The sequence below is a fragment of the Aplidium turbinatum genome, chromosome 2 (assembly GCF_918807975.1).
Source record: "Aplidium turbinatum chromosome 2, kaAplTurb1.1, whole genome shotgun sequence".
Taxonomy (NCBI): Eukaryota; Metazoa; Chordata; class Ascidiacea; order Aplousobranchia; family Polyclinidae; genus Aplidium; species Aplidium turbinatum.
The window spans coordinates 32,527,883-32,548,997 of record NC_137473.1 but is presented as its reverse complement, the minus strand read 5'-3'; the positions used below and the strand labels follow the sequence as shown (position 1 = coordinate 32,548,997).

Here is a 21,115-nt window from a genome sequence, read left to right as displayed (position 1 = left end):
CCAGATATACGTGTAATGCACGTGAAATAGTGTCTACACATATGCGTGTATTATACGTGAAAATTAACGTATAATACACGACCCAAGGTACGTAGAATCTACGTGTAATACACGTGAAACTTCTAGCTGAGACGCTATTATATTCCAGACAATAATATTCGTGATTCAATATCATGATATAAGTTCTTCTAGTGAAAACTAAGCTAAACTGTCACAAGATATGTAAGGCGATAATCTGCTTTTATTCCGACGTTTCTTTTTTATTTATGCTTTACAGCTGTGATAAAATATGAGTAATGACAAAAGCAGTTGTTTGCGTTGGAAGTAGCTTTTACTACCGCTAAGTGGCAAACCTGAGCAGCGTTGAATTTCCTATCATTTGTTTTTACACTAATCGGCAAAAAATGTGAAAAAAATAACAAACCCCAAACTGGCAAAGTTATGCGCCAAAGCTTTTATCGCTTCGGTAAAGTGAGTCTTTTGTAGAAAGAGTGATTTGTAGTTTTAGCTCAGTTGAGAATTCACGCTCTTGAATCAAACAAAAATAACAAAAATGCAAGTACAACATGTCAAACATTAGTCAGAAATCAAGGTATATTATGCTTTTTGCGACATTATAACAATGTTATTTTACATAAATTTTAATGAACTCAACTAGGACCTTTTAAACTTTCAAATAGTCTAGTAGTGCAGTAATGTATTCTAAGATAGATATTGACTTTGTAAATGCAAAAAAAAATGCGAGGTATAACAAGTTGTAGTCATGCAAGCTCCAAACAAAAATTCAAACGAGGATATGTAAATTTAGTCTACTTTGTAAGCGCAAAGTTAAAGATCCACAAATAATAGGCCTAATACAAAATGGAAGGCTACTTAAATGTATTTCGACAAAAAAACTCAACCAATTAAAGCAAACCGAGTGATAATAGTGCACAATAACTTTGAGAATACGACAGTGCTTAATGCAAATAGAAGTCAACCAAACAAATGAAATTAACTTAATTGTTCTCCGTCATTCCAGTAGAAGTTGTAACATTGGTACAGAATGAGTCGCTACTGCTTCTTAGTGATTGTTTGCTTTATGTTATGTGGAGTGCTTGCGCAAAACCTAGATCTGTTTGGAAGTAGTGGAGAAGGTAAGTGGATTTAATTAAAATAAGTAATTAATGATCTATGGCCTTGTAAATGTCCATTTAAAACAAGAAATAAGGTTTCGAAGTATCAGGCGACAAAATACAGCAGGTAACATTATATTGTTGAAGTTTATCAGCACTGTTCGATCGCCTCTTTACAAACATAATTATTTGACATTGTGCACTAAAGCGTTTCATTTCAGAAAAACAAAATTGAATAATCGTTTACTTAAACTTTCAATTTTTTGAAGTTGTACAGTACTAAGCAATTGATTTATTTTTAGTTATGACTCGCATTAGGATCATTGGCTTGATCTTTGTCAACCAAATCTCACATGGCATTAATTTTGAATCAGAACAAAATTTGTATTTGCTATTCACATTCTATGTCTTTGTGATTCGGTCACTTGAACATTGCCAGGCATTTTTTTAAAGTTAAAAGTTTTAAATGTAAACAAAATATCCATTATGACACCTTAAGCAATATAACATTTGTGAGTCTACATTTCATTGTATACGAAATAACAGCAACATTGTGGGAACATGTTGTTATATTACTATTGTTTTATTTGCATCAGACCAGTATTGTAAGTCCACAACACAGCATTCTAAGAAAATCAATCGAAACTGGTTTGATGCTTTGGTAACTTTCCCACAATTTTTCGATTGGGTTCATAATTTAAGAATAAACATAATATCCTAAACCAGCGTCTCTCAACAGAGAGTCTGTGTACCCCAAGTTGTTCGCAAAGCGTTTTCAGGGGTCCGCAAAGACTTCGAATTTGCAGCATCATTGATAAATTACGATGATAACGCATTATAGTTGTGCTTTATTTGTGTGTTACAGTGACTCTCAAAATAAACGTCGAGACGCCGTGGTGCGTCGTTTGAAATTTCAAAAGGCGTCGCACAAAGGATCGGTTTCATAAATGAAATAAAATCATATACTGAAAAAGAGTTAAATTTTTATGTTCAACTTATTTTTTTCAGAGAGCAGGTTGTTGATCGGTGCTTAATTGAAAAATGCAAACGTTGGTTTTTAGCCTATGAGCACTCACAGTTTTGCCATGAGTGGGATTACAACGCAATATTGATTAGAAATGAAGAAATAGGAGAAATTCTTTGTGAAGGTTGCAAATATTCAGTTAATTTTTGATAAAATTTATAGAAAAATATTAAATCAGCATATAAATTAGTGACTTTTGATCCTGTGTGACAAGTGACAACATACTCATAACATAACTTTGTCAATGTCATCAATCGTCATAAGTGCGTCGTGAGTTCAATAAATTTTTCTAAGCATGTCGTTTCAAAACTTATGAAACATTTGTTGAGATACGCAGTGTACCAAAATTTCAGATAAATAGAAGTCCGTAACGGCTTTGAGGGAACCAAACGGAAACTGCCAAGAAGAAAAGATGTTGAGAATCACTGTCCTAAACACTTTACTCAAAAAGTTTCCTTGCACAGTTGTTGACACATTTGCAAGACAGTGTCCTTAATTTTGTATATTTAGCCAATGGGAGCTTTGACTTGGCTTTGCCCCTGGCTCGGCTTGTATTCGCTTTGCACGGAAGACAAATAAAACTTAACTACTACACGGCATTTAACATAAACAACGTGAAGATAAACGAAAGATTACAAACGTTTTCGGCCATACTCATGTAAGCCCTTTTCAAATTATGACTGACTGCTGTTCTACATAAATTGAAATAGCAAAACTGATCTATATACACAAAATCAAAAGATAAAAAATAAATAAACGCATAAGAATGAAACGGCATGAGAGAGGAGAGGCAAAATCACATGACCCTAAATTGCGCAAGGCAAAAAAACATAGAAGAAGCAAACACAAGCTTTGAAAACAAACAGTTTATTAGTGCTCACTAACACCGAGTGTGTTATTATTCACTCATCTATGCACTTGGTTCAATGCCATCCAAGTCAACCATGACACAGCCTCCAGTACGATTTAAAAAGTGTCTATTCTACTATTTTTTTTTAACTAGCTGGGGACCGCACAAAGTAAAGGTAAATATAAAATATTTGGTGTAGAAACCGCGATGTCTTGGTTTATAGTTTTCTATAAACAGGAAACACACTTTTGGACAACTTTACAATAATAGTTAAAGAATTTAACAGCTGAATTTAACGAATGCTTCCGTATAACTTTAATAAATGCGATGTTTCAAAAATATGGTGTACAACTAACATTGGACTCGTTTGTTGACTGTTAATTAAATCACTTGTGAATTAAAATGATTTGTTAAATCTAACCAAACAATCATAAATTAATTGTTGATATACACGGTAGGCTATAGACCAGGGATGTTCAACCTTTTATTATAGTGGGCCGCATTGTCACTTGAAATAATTCAATGGGCCGCAGAACCTATTAAATTTCAAGAAAGATAGGTACATAAAGTAACAATTAATTTCATCTTTAAAAATGGGAACAAATAACACACACATAGAAAAAAAAATTACTTCTACAATATCTTTGACATTGTTTTCCAGCTAAGATGTTATCAACATTGGCAATTTGCATTAAAGGACGTTGTCTTGTGCAAACGTTGAATCAATGCACTAAGACAACCGATTTTGCTAACGGGGTTTTATTGTCTATTGTTTAAAATACGTCTAGACGGACTGCTTGCTAATTTGTCGTCATGCCATTGAGCATGAAAACCTCAAGAGAAACCTTAGGAGAGATCAAAAAAGATCTACATAAGATAAGTTTAAGTTAAGGTTGTTGGAATTAGTTCAAAGCCTTACACTTTAAACTACGGCTTGAAAGGTTAATCTGTCCGATCTTAAACTTTTGTATAAAGCAAAAACTTTTGCATAACCTACAGTTTGAATGATTTTCGTCAAGTACAGTAGACTAGATAATAAACAAATTCCAACTTTACGCTGTGATATTTCAACAAAGAACTTTAGTAGCATAAAAACAATGAGATAACTTTAATCACGCGAATCTCGTAAACGTCTTGATTAAAATTTTTGATTACCGATGATCTTGCGATCTGCTTGTCATGTACAGTATAGTAAATTATAATGATAGAAAGCTTGCAACACATGTTTTGAAAATTATTGGTAGCCTACTACAAATGCAGTTATTGCAATAAAGTCGCTATTGCAACCACCTGAGTAGTAGGTAGATGAGATGAAGTTAATGGAGGCTCTACTGTGGGATTGTGGTATAGTATCAGTTGGTGATTGAATTTTCCGCTTGTTGTTTTTTCGCTGATCCGCACCGTGGTAGATAAAATTGATGCACGCTGTTGGCTGGTCTTCCGCCAAGACCTTTTCTGAGTTCTCTCGTGTTGTTGCTATACATCAGATCACCCGTGGGTTAGCCACTGCCTGGTGTCATCGTCAATGAATGGAGACTATGGGCTCTTCATGCCATGAGATGGTCTGTAGGTACAGCAGGCAATCTTTGATCATGTGGGCTGCAGTTGCATTGCACCACACTGACAGGTAGAACTTTCTGCTAAGCCTCAACGCAACATGTCTGCACCATAGCATCTCACACCAGTGAGCAAACGAACGGTAACGCCCTGATGAGTTGACACTTGACCACAATCCACAGCATAGAAAAAATATCACTTAGAGATGCTTTCAAACTATCTAAGCGTTTTTACCGATAGGTATCTGAAACGTGCATTATGTAGACTATCATATATAGACTAACTAATGCATTTTGACGGTTAAGATCATACAGAATAAAAAAAGCAGTCTGACCCGCATTAAATATAGTCAGTTGACTTTTAAACAGCACATATTTTATGATAAACCATGATGGCTTTTTGTTGATTGCTTTTCAGAACCAGCCTTAACAACACAACAGCTTTGTTTACGCAGCCTTGTGAAACCGTCCACTATTTAGCCTATTGACACTATTTACTAAGATAGTTTTTCAATGGTATCAGAATCAAGTAATATCAGTGTCTGTAGATAATCTACAAAAAAAAATTGGGGCAATTGATCAAGTTCAAAAGCAGCAAAAAAAGTTAAGAAACAACTGACTGCAGGAAAGTAGAGTTCTGAAGAAGAAACTACTATATGATAGAAAGTCTGGAAGGCTTTCCTTAAAAAAAAATTTCGACAAATTTTGCCTTGTTTGTGCGTTTTGTGGCCCAGTAATAATTCATTGTGACGTATCCTTTACATTTCTCCAAATTTATCCAATTAAAACTAGCTTTCTGTAAAAGCTGAAGTCAACCTACACAATTTTGTTTTGATTTGGAATGAAATTTCCATCATTGTATTCATGACTATACTCATGACAGAAAACTTTCAATAAATTATTTTCGACAAAGTTTTTTTTATAGCTTAGGCTTGTGCAGCAGGCTATAGTGCTGGAGCCTTCGTCTTTCAGTGAAATTTTGAAAGTTGTTTGAGGTGTCCTTTGTACCGTCTCCTATTTTAGGCTTTATACAAGGCACATTTTACCTGATGGGTTGATTTAATTCTAATTGAGTTAGTAATGTTTTAACTTCGAAAAATTGCTTACTTTCTTCGTTTTTGACTACATACTGTAGAATTTCCATCTCTTATACTGACTGCTGACAAAATTCTGTTAAGTTATGAATATGATATGAGAATTTTTGCAAAATGGAAAGAAATAGTCGTAGGCTTCATATTTTGTTTTTATGTCGGTTTTGGAGGGTCACGTGACCAGATAAACTTCTCCTTTCTTGGATCTGCTACTGGCTGTAAGTGGGCTACTTTTTATGGACAACACTTTTTTTAGAATATCACAAGATGGTAGGACTGTAGTTTTTGAGCAAAGGTTTGTCTCTGCATAAAAGTGCTTGTTTTATTATAGTTGCATTCCATGTTTCTTTGCAAATCGTTAAAAACGATCAATCCGCCTGTCTGTATAAAACTATGAATATTTTGCACCTTTTGATATTGGCATGAAGTTCCATCACAATACAAACTTCGTTACTTTGTCGAATAGACTAAATTAATAAAACACTGCAGCATTGCAGCTAACAGGAACAGTCGAAAGGCTTCTCCTTTTTTGAATAATTGCCAAGTCGGACAGACATCAACTTACCTTTCTATTATTTTTTTTTTTAATTTTTATTGACAGATTGTCTCGAGGCCATTGATCTTATTATCGTTCTCGATGGTTCGTATTCAGTGACCGAAAGGAACTTTGAAATTGTGAAAAGTTGGGTGAAGAAAGTGGCCGAAGAGATGGACACTCACGAAGGCCATATTCAAATTGGCGTGGTAAGTTTAATGTCTACTCTATTACGGGCATTGAGTCTTTAGAAAGTTTTTCTGAAATCGTATTTAATTATTTCGAAGTACAGAAATCTCATTACGACAGTCTTCACGATAAGATTTTCTCAATATGCTTGCAAGAAAAGAGATGGGCACTCTATGTATCTTTGGCCGGCATGTAAAAGGATAGCCAAGCAGAACCCCAAGCAACAGCTTAGATAAAAGCTATGTGCTATCCATTTAATGAGATTCCGATCGAATGAAAATGATAAACGACATACTCGAGTTTCATTCTTGTTCGGGATTATCATTTGTTGCTTATCCATGTGTCTTGGGCGGCAATCGAACTTCCAACTTGGATGGGAATTGTAATCGTCTTGGACTTGAGTGGGAATCAAACCTCCGTAGAGATTGTTGGCTACTACGGTGTCCAGTATGCCGTTCTTTATTGGGATCATCGGCACCATTGATGCTCCCAAGCAAGGATGAAATTCGAGTATGGTGTCTTCCATTTTCGTTCGATCGGGACCTTAATGACTTTACGAATCCCTCCATCCTCTTAATTTTGACATCCATTTAACAGATTTTAAATAAAGTACAGTATATTTTATTTACTGTAGTTGCGTTTTATTTATAATGAATTGCTTAACCAAAAGACATTAGGCGTAGTGTTTGTAAATCATTGATTGAACATGAAGACGTTAAAGAATGTAGAAAATAAATCAATAGTTTTTTATGTCAAGTGTAAACTTTAAAATCATTTGGTTTGGCGATCACTCCAGAGGTTTTGTTGTTTGTTGTAACGTGCTGATGAGTCCTAATGGACGAAAACCGGTTCTACAACATAGATTTTTTACGGAAATAGTGTTAGAAACAAAGAAAACATAAAACATATTGATTTTTTGCTCAATAATTGCTTCTGATTATCACGTGAACGTTTGAGGAAGTGCTTTAGTACTAAAACGCATTTTCCAGTTAAATTTTCCTCTCTTGTGAAAGAACATCTATCGCAAAGACTTTCTACATCATCTACTATTTATGCAACCCTAACTTATGTTTTTTTCTCATACAGGTTCAGTATTCTCACTATTATTCAGACCGACCACTACAAAATCAACCTTACATCAAAACAGAAATAAGACTAGGAGAATACAAATATTTGGATAAATTTAACGCAGCTGTTGACAGGATTCAAGTAATACTATTTTTACTTCACAATGTAGATACTAACGACCGGTTTTAACCTGATACTGTGAGTTTGATGTGGTAATAGCAGTGCCGGTTAGCACTAGCTTTCAGGAACGCATTTACCTACTACCTAGTCATGTGCTTTTACGAAAAATGCTGCAAAAATGCCACACTGCTAAAAGCGAAACACAATCTATTCTATAACATTAAAGTGTGTTTGTTTTTTGCAAAAGTAAAAGCTGGTGTAAATCATATACAGTAGCTTATAAACAAGGCGTCACTTTGTGCAAGCCAATGAATAATTTGTTTCCAATTTTACATTTCAATACCTAGATTTTTAGTTACACGCCGGTACAAAACAAAGAAAATACAAAAGTGGCAATTTTGATAGCGGTGTTTGCCATTTATATGAATAGTAAGATGAGCCGTGGCGTTGACAAAAGGGTCGTGAGTACTTTTACATACATGCCTGGGGTAATTTTAAGGCTCGGAATCTTTCCAGGAGGGACAAGAAAAAGAAAGAACAGAATATTCTTTGGAGTCTTATTGTTTTCTTATAATTTACTAATAAAGTTTTCGTCAACGTAAAGACGGTTTCTTCAGCATCTGTTTTTTACAGTAGGTTTTATTGGTTAATAAGTTTTGTGTTTTCACTTGCTTGCGCTTTTTCAGATTCAGAAGAATTTTTGAGATTCCATTACTGTGGCGAAAGCGTTATCAATAAATGATACAAGTTTCTAAACCTGATTTTGTTTACTTATTAAATTGTTATAATTGTTATGGTTTTGAAGTTTTTAATCGTTTAAAACGTTTGAAAGTCGACAATTTGATTTTATTTCCTTTGAATTACATTCTCTAAAAAGGTTTGTTTTATTTGGACCAAAAAATGATTTCGAACAACGAACAAGCTTTAGCTCATTGGTTGCATGTTAGTTCAGTGGTTAGTCCCTTTAGCTCAGTGGTTACGCGCCCGGCTCAAGATCACGCGGAGCAAGTTCGACTCTCGGGGTGTGCGCTTGAGCAATGCTATTCAGAACTGCCCTCCATTCAGCGGCACCTAGTGATTGGAATAATTTCCTGGCAACAGCACTTCATCAATCGGAAACTTCACTCTGTCAACCTCAGTAACCGTCTCTACGTCAAGAACTTCTACAAGTATGCGAAACACTCAGGAATAACCAATCAAGGCTTTGTCAGTTCGAAGATAAAGATTCAAAACCAACCAAATCAACCTGAATCGATAGTTGCTCAAAGGTTTTAACCACATTTTTTTTGTGCAATCATTTATGTCCTCTTCACATTGTAGTTACCCGGTTTACATTTGCAGTATCAAGGCTACAAGACCTACACAGCACATGCCATCAATAAAACACTAAGCGTTGACTTTGTCGGAGTCAACAGTCGCTATCCAGAAGCAAAACGTGCTCTCATACTTCTCACCGATGGAAGAGCAACGGATTCAAAGTGAGCGCTCATTAACATATATGGACATTGGACAGTCATGTTTTAGTATTTTCATCCTGAAATATTATTAATTGGTGGCAATAAAAAACTTGATTTCTATTGAAACGTCAAAAGTGTTTTTTTAATTTGCTGTTTAGGTGATTCAAACTTTCTAGATAATCTTTTACACCATTATTTTTTAGCAGATACTATTAAGCCGTTGAACATTTGAGTATTAAAACTACAATTTAATAGTAATTTAGACGAATTTTTTTGCAACAAGTGCAAAGATTAGGTTTAAGAAAATGAAAAGTGTAATGCAAAAAAAATTAAATATTTCAGACTTACCTATAATATGCATTATTATTAGCTATAACGCACAATCCATCACAAATTTGCATGGCTCTTAGTGGTTTATCTAAAATTCAGAGTTTCAGCGCATGCGTGTGATAGTCGCCTGCCCAGAACATTGGCATTTTGCTTGCCTGGTTTTAACGTTGAGTACGAACTAGGAATGAAGTTTAATCTAATTTGGTCTCTTCATCAAGGACATAAGATAGCATATTTGTTCTCGGAGGTCACAGACACCACCCAGATTCTTATCAAGCCAACGCATTTCAGTGCTAAAAAGCAGAACCTATTTAATTAATCTTTATTTTTTTACTTTTTGTTTCATTCTACTGTATAGGCGGACTTTAACTAAAATGACCAATTTTTATCAAGTGCTTGTGTACGATCTTCTGATAAAGCATTTTCAACTTGCAATTCACAAATTTTGCAGCTTTATTCAACTGCTGAAAGGCTTGTAAGATTATTGTGGATTCCAGTCTTGAAATTGTCTCTCCACACAGTTTGAAAAACTCTGCATTAAGCCATCGAACCGCATTAATTCAAGAAATATCATAATGTTCTTGAAATTGGCTATGTTGTTTCATTTGACATTAACAAATTCAAACATAATAACTGGTAGTCAATCTATTTCAAATTTTCGGTTGTCTTGCTCACAGCAATATGCCTATTGCCTATGTGGTATGAAGAATATGAATACAGGGACGTTAACAGTGGGATATACCTGTACAATGACAAGTGGCATAGTTGTAACATCTTTTAAATTTTTAACTTCTTTACCTTTTACAACACTTCAATAAACAAGTGGAAGTATTTTTGTCGAGCAAAAAATGCCTATTTTGTGCTTTTTTGATTGTTGATTTGTTTGATGTGAACAATTCGTAAAAAATCAAGTTTGCTTTATGGACAATTGTACAAATACGTAGCCTATTTTTGAATTGCTTTAAACCGTTAAAGTAAAGTAGCTCCGCGAATGCAACTAGTAATCTAAGCTCATCAAACACAAAATATCGCCATTCAAAGCACGTAAAAAGTTGATTAAAACAATGAAAACTATTAATACTACAAAAAGTGCTCAATGCCAAGCAAAAAGGCAAAGCAGAGCGAATTAAATCAAATACAGCTATTACTATCTGAAGCCTTTACAAATTGTTTCACCTAACGGATCATCAGAAGATCTTATTCAAATAAAATTCAAATAGAATTCAAATAGATTCTATTTGAATAAGACCTTTTGATGATCCGTTAGGTGAAACAATTTGTAAAGGCTTCAGATAGTAATAGCTGTATTTGATTTAAAAAGTTGATTATGTATTTCTGATCTCATTTTTTTATAGAGATCTTCCATCAGTTATTGAAAGAGCAGAAAGAGAGTTGGGAGTTGTCATGTATGCCGTTGGCGTCGGCAAGTTCGACGAAGGCCAACTTCATTTGATCACACATAACCACACCAATAGAGTGTTTAAGTTAAAAAATTTCGAAGATCTCAATAAAATCGTGACTAATCTTGAACTGCAGCTTCAACAAGGTAAGGTGTTTTTATAAAATTCTTCGTTTTGGCATACACTTTAAGTTAATGGTCATGTGCTACCAGTCAACATTTATTATTAAGCCTACACAACTTTCAATGGGTTCATAGAAGGTTATATTGATGTCGCTTTATTTAGACAACAAGTGATATTGTTTTTTACTTGATCTTTTTTTAGATATTTCTTAAGTTCATACAGTAGTATTTGATTTGAAAAAGGCTACAAATACTCAAAATTGTCATTGATGTTTCTTCTTTAAATTACACACTTTAATTAGGTTAAACGCTTAGTTGCCTTATCAGGCATGACTGCAAGGTGTTTTTATTTTTTTATTTTTGATGAAATATAGTCAAATTATGCAATCGTTATCGTACAGACGCTTTTTGTATACAAGTTAGGTTAGTTTTTTTTTTTTTGGTTAATTGTATTGTAAAAATCAAGCCAAAGTTCAGAAATATTGCGAATACTTGTTACCAGCAGTTTAGTGTCTAAGGGGAACGGAGAAGGCACATGCTTCCCAATCATGTTAATGTTACAATAATTTTTTATTACCTTTTTAATTTGGTTTGATTTGTTCTCTGAATTATGAAATATCAGAGATTGGAAGAAGGGGGTATGGGAGTCATCATCCACTTAAATTGTGCAATTCACGCACTTAAAAGTTTTCTGTTTTGAAAACTCGAATGCAAAACAAGAAATAGCAGTGACATTTTAAGTTGGTGTCGAAGTTGGTGTTTTTCAAAACATTGTCACCAGCCATTGTATTAACAAACAAACGTAGTATTTACAAATGTATTAACAAAAAAAATATTTAAAAAAAAACAAAAGTAACAAAACAAAAGCAAACAAAAGTATTAACAAACGCATTGATGACATCATTATCGTCTTTTGGTCACATCAGAGTTTTGATCGTTTTTCATCTAACAAATTTTAAGAAAAAAAACAATTCTATACGTTTTTGCATTGCTAAAGTCTTTATCTTTTGTGGTAACAAGTCAACCGCATCCACTGAGAGGGATATCTGAACATTTTATTGCTTTATTATCATGATGGCTTTTTTACATAAGCTATTAATTATTTTTATTTATTAGATTACCCATCAGTGCAAACTACCTAATCATTTTGGCTACATCGAGGTTAAGAAAGAGATGAATTTTGTTTTCATAACAGTAATTAAGCCTATACCTATATAGCCAAGAAATTTTCTGTGAAAGAATGTAAGTAAAAAATGTCTAACTGGTATCAAATTTTTTTAATTTTGTTTTTTTAATTTTGAGCTGCATAAAACGAAACTAAGCTAACATCGACACAGGCAAACCACCCGCTTGAATAACTGGTCTATTTTTCCGTAGACTATAGGGTTCGCGTATACTGGGCACATGCGCTTTAACTTAATGACCAACTTGGCTTTTCAATGATCTGATTTTGGTGAGTTAGCTATAATTGCTTTTATGTTAAAAAGTTTTTAACACAAAAGTTCATTTCATTTAGACGGAAAATTCTTTGTCTTCCATTTCGAAATCGTGGCAATTTGGTTTTGTTATTCGCTTAAGAAAAATGAAAGGCAGTAGAATATTACAACGCAAAAAGAGTCATCAAGCGCAAAATGAGCGAGCTTGCACGTGAAGTGCTTGGTCAAGATACATGAACTATAGTTTCGCGTGGGAGTGTTTCAAGCAAAAAACGGTGTATTTCAAAATTTGCTTCATATTTGTTACGTAATTCCTTTGCATTGATTTTCTTTTCAAGTTAAACTTCTCAAACGAAATAAAGTACTTCACCAGATTTGCTTCAATTTGGAAATATATGTGCAAAGGAACTATAGCCTACTTTCAATAATCTATAATCATCTTTCAATATTAGTTTGCCGAATACAAGAAAATCAAGAAATTCTGGAGGAATTTCACATTGGTATTCACTTTTGTCTGTTATGAGTCTTTTTTTCGAGTTGTGCGTATCATTATTTTTGCAAAATTGCCTATATCCCAGTGTTATCGCAAATGGGCTAAATTAAAAAAGGAAAATGGCTATGTTGGTTTATTGTACACTTTGGTTAATTGATTGTAAATGCGTTTAGTGGATAATTGTTTTTTGGAGTTTGATTAGGAATTTTGAAACTTGGAATGTTATAGACCAAAAGTTGCCTGTGGCTAAATTTTCATGTCAAGTTAAACATTTGTGCATCTCGAGTGCCCCCTCAATCAAATGTGTCACGCTACGACACAGTCTGTTATCAATAGACCTACCAAGCAGTGCGTACTGTTAATTTCTGACGACAGTTCATAAACAAGCTCCAGTCTTTAAGTTTGAATTTGTAGGCTACTGTATTTCTAAATGTGTTGTTTAAATATATAAATATTCACATCAAATACAGTTATATTATTTGCTAAAAACCAACAGACCGTTTCAGCGTTATCGGGATCATCAGAAGGTTTTTATAGAAACAGAATAAAATTTTTAGCATTGAGCACTTTTTGTACGGCAGTATTAATAGTTATAGAGATATTTGGGTTTGTAAAAGTCATTAATGCCATAATCGAACGAAAAGGAAAGACGCCACACTAGAGTCCCACCCTTGTTTCAAGACCATCAGTGATGCATACCCATGTTGTCTTTAGCGGCGTCCACTATTTCCATCAAGTTGGAAGCTCGATTCCCCCTCAAGACAACATGGATATGCATCACTGATGATTCCAGACGAGATTAGAACTCGAGCATGGCGTCTTTCATTTTCGTTCGATTATGGCCTTGAAGTGTCAGCAGTATTTATTGTTTTATATTTTATTTATATAAAGAGTGCGCTGTTGAAAGCATTCTCTTTGTTGATATTACTATCTGGTTTCTATGGATCTATATATTCCAATAAAAATCCATCTTTACGTAATACCACTTTAGCATGTGACTGCAATGCGGATGGGAGCTTGGAGTTGCCTTGTGATCCTTGCACAAGGCAATGTGTCTGCAAAGCGAACATCATTGGTCGAAGATGTGACATGTGTGAAGTCAATCACTATGGATTTGGAGATGCAAATGGATGTTTAGGTAATATGTTTCCGCTTTTTTTTTTATAAAAAACATTTCTGAGAGGAGATAGAGTCAACTGCAAAGTATTTAAATAGTATTCAGCAATAATACATTGTGTTGTATTGTAAGGTGTTCGGAGACAAAACCTAATCACATCGTAAACACAGCAAAGTTAAAAGGCTACAATATCTAAAAAACTCAGCAATTGCATAGCAACAAAAGTAGGCCATATCAATATGATTATGAAATTGATTCAGCGGTGTGGCAAAATCAAATATTTTTTTTAATTACGATGACTATGTCAATCAATCAATTAATCAAGCCAGCTTTTCTGATTCTGATTCAATACGATGATCATTGGTCTGTAAATTGTAACACATTATGCAAAGGTTCAATAAAGAGAAGTAATATATCACTAAAGTAGGTGTACTGTAGCAACTCAAGTTTGAACAGTTTTAATGATTGTGTTTTCTTTTTTTTAGCATGTGAGTGCAATCCTTTGGGATCACTGAACTTGACTTGTGCCGAAGACACTGGAGATTGCCTTTGTCGGCCTAATATTCAGGGAAGAACATGCGAAAGCTGTGATGCAGGATACTTCGGTTTTCCTGAGTGCAAAGCCTGTGATTGCAACGGATTTTCAGATATTTGTGATGAAACCACTGGTGTGTGTATTGCATGCTTAGAAGGAAGACGAGGAGATCACTGCGAAATGTAAGCAGTCACTTAGAGTAACTTTTTCGGGCTTGATTAATATTTTTTTATTTGTAACAAGATCATAAACTAATAAACTAATCAAGCCAGCTATAAGGTATAGGCACTGAACGTGAACAACCGTGTTTCATTTTGAAAACATGAGCAAGTTTAAAAAAAAATTGAAAAAAGTTGTGCTGAGAAATGATTTGAATTTGTTGAACATAAAAACTTGAGAAAAAGAGAATAACTTTTCTCAAAAAATACTCGTTTTTCAATTGGCAGGAAAGTAAATCAATTCTCAATGTCTAAATTATTGCAACATGCAAAGTACAAGATGATTAAATGGTTGTGCTGTAATTTAAAAAAAAAAACACGCTAAAATTTCCATGGACATTATTCGACTTTGTCGTGCTAAAAAGTATTCACGATACAAAGCGGACAAAGTGAGATTTTAACCTTTAAGGCAATTTTTGTGTACATTCTCATGTGACTAATTGCAGAAATATTCTTTCAGTTTACTACAAGAAAAAATCCGAAACCCAAAAGAGGTTTTGAAATGAAGTTTAGGAGGATGTGGTTATATTCGCTGCAGTTCATTACTTTCAAAATAAAACTTAGTGACTAAACTTTTCAATAAATAGCTTTCCTTGAAGTTATCAATTATCCAACTGGATGCGCAGTGCAACGAATATTAATCAAACAAATAGAGTGTACAACACTAAATGGATAATGTCAAGTGTGCAATATTGCGCAGTAGAGCTTTCGAAAAAGACTGTATGTGGCTTCGTCAGTAACTATAGAAGGCTACACCATGACTAAAGCTACACAAATCGAAATAACCACTTCACCGAATCACCGTGTTTACTATTTTACGGTGAAGCCTAGACTAGAAAAACGTTTATGGCCGTGTTGCAATATTTAAACAAGTTTTCAATAAAATAGCAAATAATATTTAAACTTCAAGTACGATACCATAAACAAAAAGTAATATGAAACAATGTTTACTCGACCAAAAGATGGTCTTACAAACAGTAAGCTAATTTTCTGGCTAGAGAGAGGTGTTGGATTGAAAATTTAAAAAAATAATAATAATAATAATAAATCAGAGGTTGTATAATATCTTGTTGTATCCTGCTGTATAATCAAGGCTAAACTGAAATTAAAAATAACAACTCCCCATCCTACAGTAATGACCTCTTACCGCGATAGACCGGATATGAATAGACCAAATTCATGCAAGTTAGAAACCGCGACATTGCGAGCTAGTGTCTTCTCTTAAGCATGGAAGTGAATTGTCCTGAAAATATTTCAAAACTAAAAAAAATTTATGAAGGTTTGCAGGAAACTTTCTTTGCTTTGGTATAAATAAACTCTGGTAAAAAAAAACTTGAAATACAATCTTGTTCAATTTCTTCTCATTGAAAAATTATTTGTTTTAAGTAATTCTTAGATCATCAATTCATTTTCTGCAAGCACAAGTCTAACAAAAGAGAAAACAGCGTACAGAAATAATGTGCAAATAGTATTTTTACAAACCCTTTCAACTACAGTTATAAGATAATTTCAACCGTAAGTTTCAAATCAGCAGTAGCTTTGTACACCTTGCCAGGAAATAGCATTTCAAGGTTTCAAGGTGTGGCGGCATGTTTTACGCTTCATCTACGAAATATATCATCCTCACATTCATAGCAGTGCAACACTGTACTTCAAGTATTGTAAATGTTAGACAAGAAAAAACACAATGCTCGAACAAATCCTGGAAATTTGTGATAACTGTTGTGGAAGAATGCGTTTCTAAAGAAAAAAATCTCCAAAACAATATTATTACAAAAGGCTTCATGCTAGACGCTACGTTTCATGTCAAAACTGTAGATTTATTGGATTGTAGACACGCGAGTGTTGTGTCAGCATCATTGGTTTGGCTTTACCAACGGTTGCTTTTACTGTAGCGGTTTCACGGAAGCAAATAAGTAGATCGAGACATTTTTGCGGTTTGCCTCGTGTTTTAACTAATCCTTTTTTTTTCTAACAATGCCTTGCGCTATTACCCAAGAAAATGAAAATAGCCTACAGTGCTGCATTGATAAAATCGTCTAAAATAATTTACAGGAACAGCAAAAAAAACGTAACTTTCCGTTGCACCGTTTTTTTTTTACGACACTTATAAAACAATCACAAGAATAATAAAAGAGACATAAAATTGAAAGAAGCTATCAATTCTTCTTAAAAATCTCAACGAAGAATTAAGAACTAATTTCAACGGTCAATAAAGTCCCGAAAATGTTGACTTTATCCTCAAAAATACATCGTTTCTAATCGCGTTGGTTTCAAAGAAGAACTTAAAAACATTTAATTTGGATGTTGTGTAAATACAGACAACCGTGACTTGGCTTAGTAGGTTAATTTACTTTGCTTGAGTGCGGTTGTTTAGTTTAAAGAAATTTAAACTTTTGTGATTGACAACATGATCACAATTTTACTTCAAGTCAATCACTAACTTCCAGCTTACACTTCAACTTTTGCGCATCAATTTTTTATTCATATTTAACACAGCATCAGTCGGCCTACTGCTTCTTTATATGCATTTTGATTCACCGTGCAGAAGATACTCAAATCCAAAAATATGGGAATGTTTGTGATATTTCCACCTAATTCCCTCTGTCATCTTTTATTGTTTAGTCTTTTGCCAATCTGATGCTTATCAGAGACCAAAATGACACCTCCTTGATTTTTAAACAAGAAATATAGTCATAAGCTGTGTTGCTGAAAATCAGCTAGGCCAGTTTCTGGTGGTAACGCAATATCACCATCATCAACATTCATCTACATTTTCCACAATCCATAAGATCGATTGTATTTACTTTTGGCTAGAACAGTGGTTCTCAACCTGGGGTCCGCGGACCCCTTGGGAGTTCGTGAGAAAGCATTTAGGGGTCCGTGATTACCTTGACAAATTTTGAAAAAAAAAACGAAAAGCGATCTTTTTACTATCATTTCTCTCATTAAATTTGCTTACGTTGAAAAAGTTTCGGCATGGCACTTTGGGTCACCTCAATAGTCAAATACTGCTGACATTTCTTGAACAATTTATTCATTTTCTTATTTGAGCAACTGTTTAACCTGATATTTGCCGCAGGAGTCATAACGTCAATGCAATATGACACAGTACAGTAGTTGAGTAGAATAATTATTACAATAGTCGATAGTATGTTAATTGAGTTTCAGGCAAAATTTAGGTAGGGGTCTGCAGAATTAATAATTTGTTCAAAGGACAACAAAAAGGTTGGGAACCACTGGCTTATAACTTCCGAATATACTTTGTTGAAAACTAAGCTGGCATCAATCTAATTTGATTGCATTCGTTTTAGATGTCCGAGTGGTCATTTCTTAGATGAAGAAACCAATGCTTGCGTACCGTGCTTATGCAACGGGAATATAGACCTAAATGATCCTGATGCATGCAATCCTGTAAGCGGGGTTTGTGAAAAATGCTTGTACAACACAGCCGGAAAAAAATGTGAAAAATGTGCTAAATACCATTATGGAGACGCCTTGGTGCGGTCCTGTTCTCGTAAGTATGCGATAATAGAGCAAGGTTAAGAATGCTGTTAAAAGTTTATTTTCTCTGTGGCTAAAGCTTAGGAAATGACAAAAAAAAATTTTAGATTTTTTTTCATTTTCTGTCTGTCTGGTTAATGCTTGAGGTTGCAGATCGCTACCGCTAACTACACATTCCCTGCAACGACACTTCTAAATATTAGTGATGTAAGGTATTTTGTTTATGTGTATAAAAAATATTATTTGTCTTTGAGATGAAAATACGCTTAGCAATGCTATGTTCCTATCGACTGTAAACATTCAGAGGTCGAGGTTTTGGGGATGTAATTTAGCTTGTTTGAGCTACATTTATTTTTCGATAGTTTAAACAAATCACTCTTCTAGATGTAGATAAAAATGTACTCTCAAATATTTTGATAAAGTTATGATTAATTTATTTTCAGCTGCACAAGAGCTAAAGTTTTCCATGTTGTGCGTTTTCAATTGCTTTTGTTACCACGTTGCGTCCGCAATGCTCATCGAGAATACCACCACATTTCGTTACGCGCTAAATGAACCTATTGTCAAGTTTTCAGCTACAATTTACCTTTGTAATAATGAACTCGAATGCACATGCCAATGGATAAAAACATCTGTAAGCATTTCGCATTACCATAATTCAGCAGTTCCCAAACTGGCCAGGCGGCGCCCTGGTGCGCTGCGAAACTTTGTCAGGGGCACCGTGAAATTTGTTCGTTTTTCTCAGTTCTTCTTTCTTGCCTAATACACCGTGTTGTGTTTTCGTCTATTGCAATGTTTTTGAACCTTTATTCAACTTAGGAGCACTTGTAACTAAAAAAATTTGTGGAATACCAAATATTTTTCCAAGAATATGGAGAAGTATATAACTACACAAACACATGAATAAGAAATTCTTTGTTAGTGGTGCAAATGCGCTTCAAGAGTTTACATCTCAGGAGGCTGAAGAATTTACCGATCTTTGTTCAGATCTCACTTTGAAAAGCATATGTTATACATTATACAACCTTAATTCACTTTTTTCATTTTGGGTTAAGGCTCGATCTAAATTTCAACTTGCAGGCTATGAAGCTCTCCGTGACCTTGTGCCATTATTTTGCAACATCATACTTGTGCTAAGCCGGCTTTTTTGCGATAGAAGCACAGTATCGAAGTATCGCAATAAGATTGACATTGAACGCGAGATGCGTGTTGTAATATCAAACATTGCACCGCGGTTTGATAAAATGTGCATAGAGCAACAAGCTCATTGCTCACATTAAATGCTTTCAGTATTTTGCATTTTGAACAATCGTGATTTTATAACACTATTTTTAAAACAACTTAAAATTTGCAAAATTTTGAATTCATTACGCCGCCGCGAGTGTTTATAAGTTTTCAAAGGTCAACGTCAACAACAAAAGTTTAGAAACCGATGTCATAACCGAGTTCAGATGTGAAACAGAATCACTGTACATTGTACAACGCCGTTAAAAAATTGAAACAGCTTGAGAGCTTTTGGCCCATATACACTAATCCAACTTGGAAGATTACCTTACCTTATCTGAAACAAAATGTACTGGCATAAACATTTTGCTACCGAGCTAGAGCTCATGAAACCGACAATTATCTATTTTCTGTGATTTGATAAAACGTTTCAATATGCTGCACGACATTTCTGTCTTTTTTTGCAAGCAAAGTGTCAGGCCGGGCCCTCACGCTAACATTAGATCTGTATTTGCATTAATCTCCTTCAATGTTCAGTTACAAATTTGTTAAATGGTATTACCAAATTTTTTTGTATCCATGGCCCCCTAAAGATACGGCCTGATTCGTCACATTTTACAGAAATTTCTAGGTTTTTCTAACTTTGGGCGAACGTTTAAATAATTTTTTCTAAAAATTAGATTTTTACGCTTTCTTTAATCTTTTTTCCCAGATGACACAATAGGTTTTAACATTCTCACATGTTGAAAAACAAAAAAAAAAATGATTTCGAAGATTTTAGTCAGACTGTTAATTTTCAATAACAGTCTGATTTTGCGTTTTTCAACTTACTTTTTCTCATTTGCTACTGCTTCCCCAAGGCAACAAAAAGTTTTATGTCATTAGGAAACCGCAAAAAGTAAAAACATCTCAAAAAATGTCAAGCAAGCACTAGCAGTAGCTGTAATCAAAATCTGCAAAATGTGACAAATCAGGCCACATCTCCAGGTGGCCATGTCGTACCACATGTAATGTGTATACAATAAGCTTATATGTAATATGAGTTAATATTAAATATATTCCCTGATAAACTGATTATTCCAGATTAAACAAGAGATACATTTCCTCTATTAGGATTATTTACATCAAATATTGGGTTTGATTATAAATGAACAATTTGTAAGCAGTAGGTTGATGGTTGATGCATTATTACTGTAATCGCTCAGAAGCTTTGTCGACGAAAAATTGCTTTGATGTCAGTAGGTGTAGTTTACATATTCTTGCGTCTAGTCACTTTGTTAAGCTTTACTGCTATGACAGGATAGCTGGAGGTATTTGTTGCTCTTCCAGAAAACATTAACATAAAATAAAAACAAAACAAAAACCTTTTGGATACTTTTTTTTCTGTTAGTTTCTGGTTACGTATCTGCTTTGAGCCAATGGCTTTGCAAAATCAAAATAAAAGACTGCAGATTTTGTCTTTTCTTCTCAAGCAACCGAGTTAATCTCAGAGTGGATCAAGTTTCCTTTGATGCATAACATTGAAAGCAAACAAAGGTTAAAAGTTGGGGTTAAAAAGCATAAAACGTAATCTCGTATCGTTTGGTTGAAAAATCAAGCAAGAGATAATAATATATAATTTTTTTTAAGTGTAAGTTGGTAACATTAACGCTAAGTAATATTAAACATGCGCAATCAGACACGTTTTGAAACGTTTAGGTGGGCGTTTTGTGTAACACACAAGGATAAAAA

The 21,115-nt window shown here is 34.2% G+C and overlaps 1 protein-coding gene across 1 annotated transcript in view; it reads left to right on the top strand.

Moving 5' to 3' along the window:
• Positions 1-1,020: 1,020 nt before the first annotated feature.
• Positions 1,021-21,115, top strand: part of LOC145764851 (uncharacterized) — a 28,059-nt gene continuing 7,964 nt past the window's right edge. The window contains exons 1-8 of the mRNA XM_082576535.1: positions 1,021-1,136; positions 6,238-6,380; positions 7,447-7,569; positions 8,890-9,026; positions 10,691-10,881; positions 13,778-13,924; positions 14,389-14,620; positions 17,971-18,173. Of these exons, the coding sequence (XP_082432661.1) occupies positions 1,046-1,136; positions 6,238-6,380; positions 7,447-7,569; positions 8,890-9,026; positions 10,691-10,881; positions 13,778-13,924; positions 14,389-14,620; positions 17,971-18,173 (1,267 nt within the window). The 5' untranslated portion in view covers positions 1,021-1,045. The remainder of the gene's footprint in view (positions 1,137-6,237; positions 6,381-7,446; positions 7,570-8,889; positions 9,027-10,690; positions 10,882-13,777; positions 13,925-14,388; positions 14,621-17,970; positions 18,174-21,115) is intronic.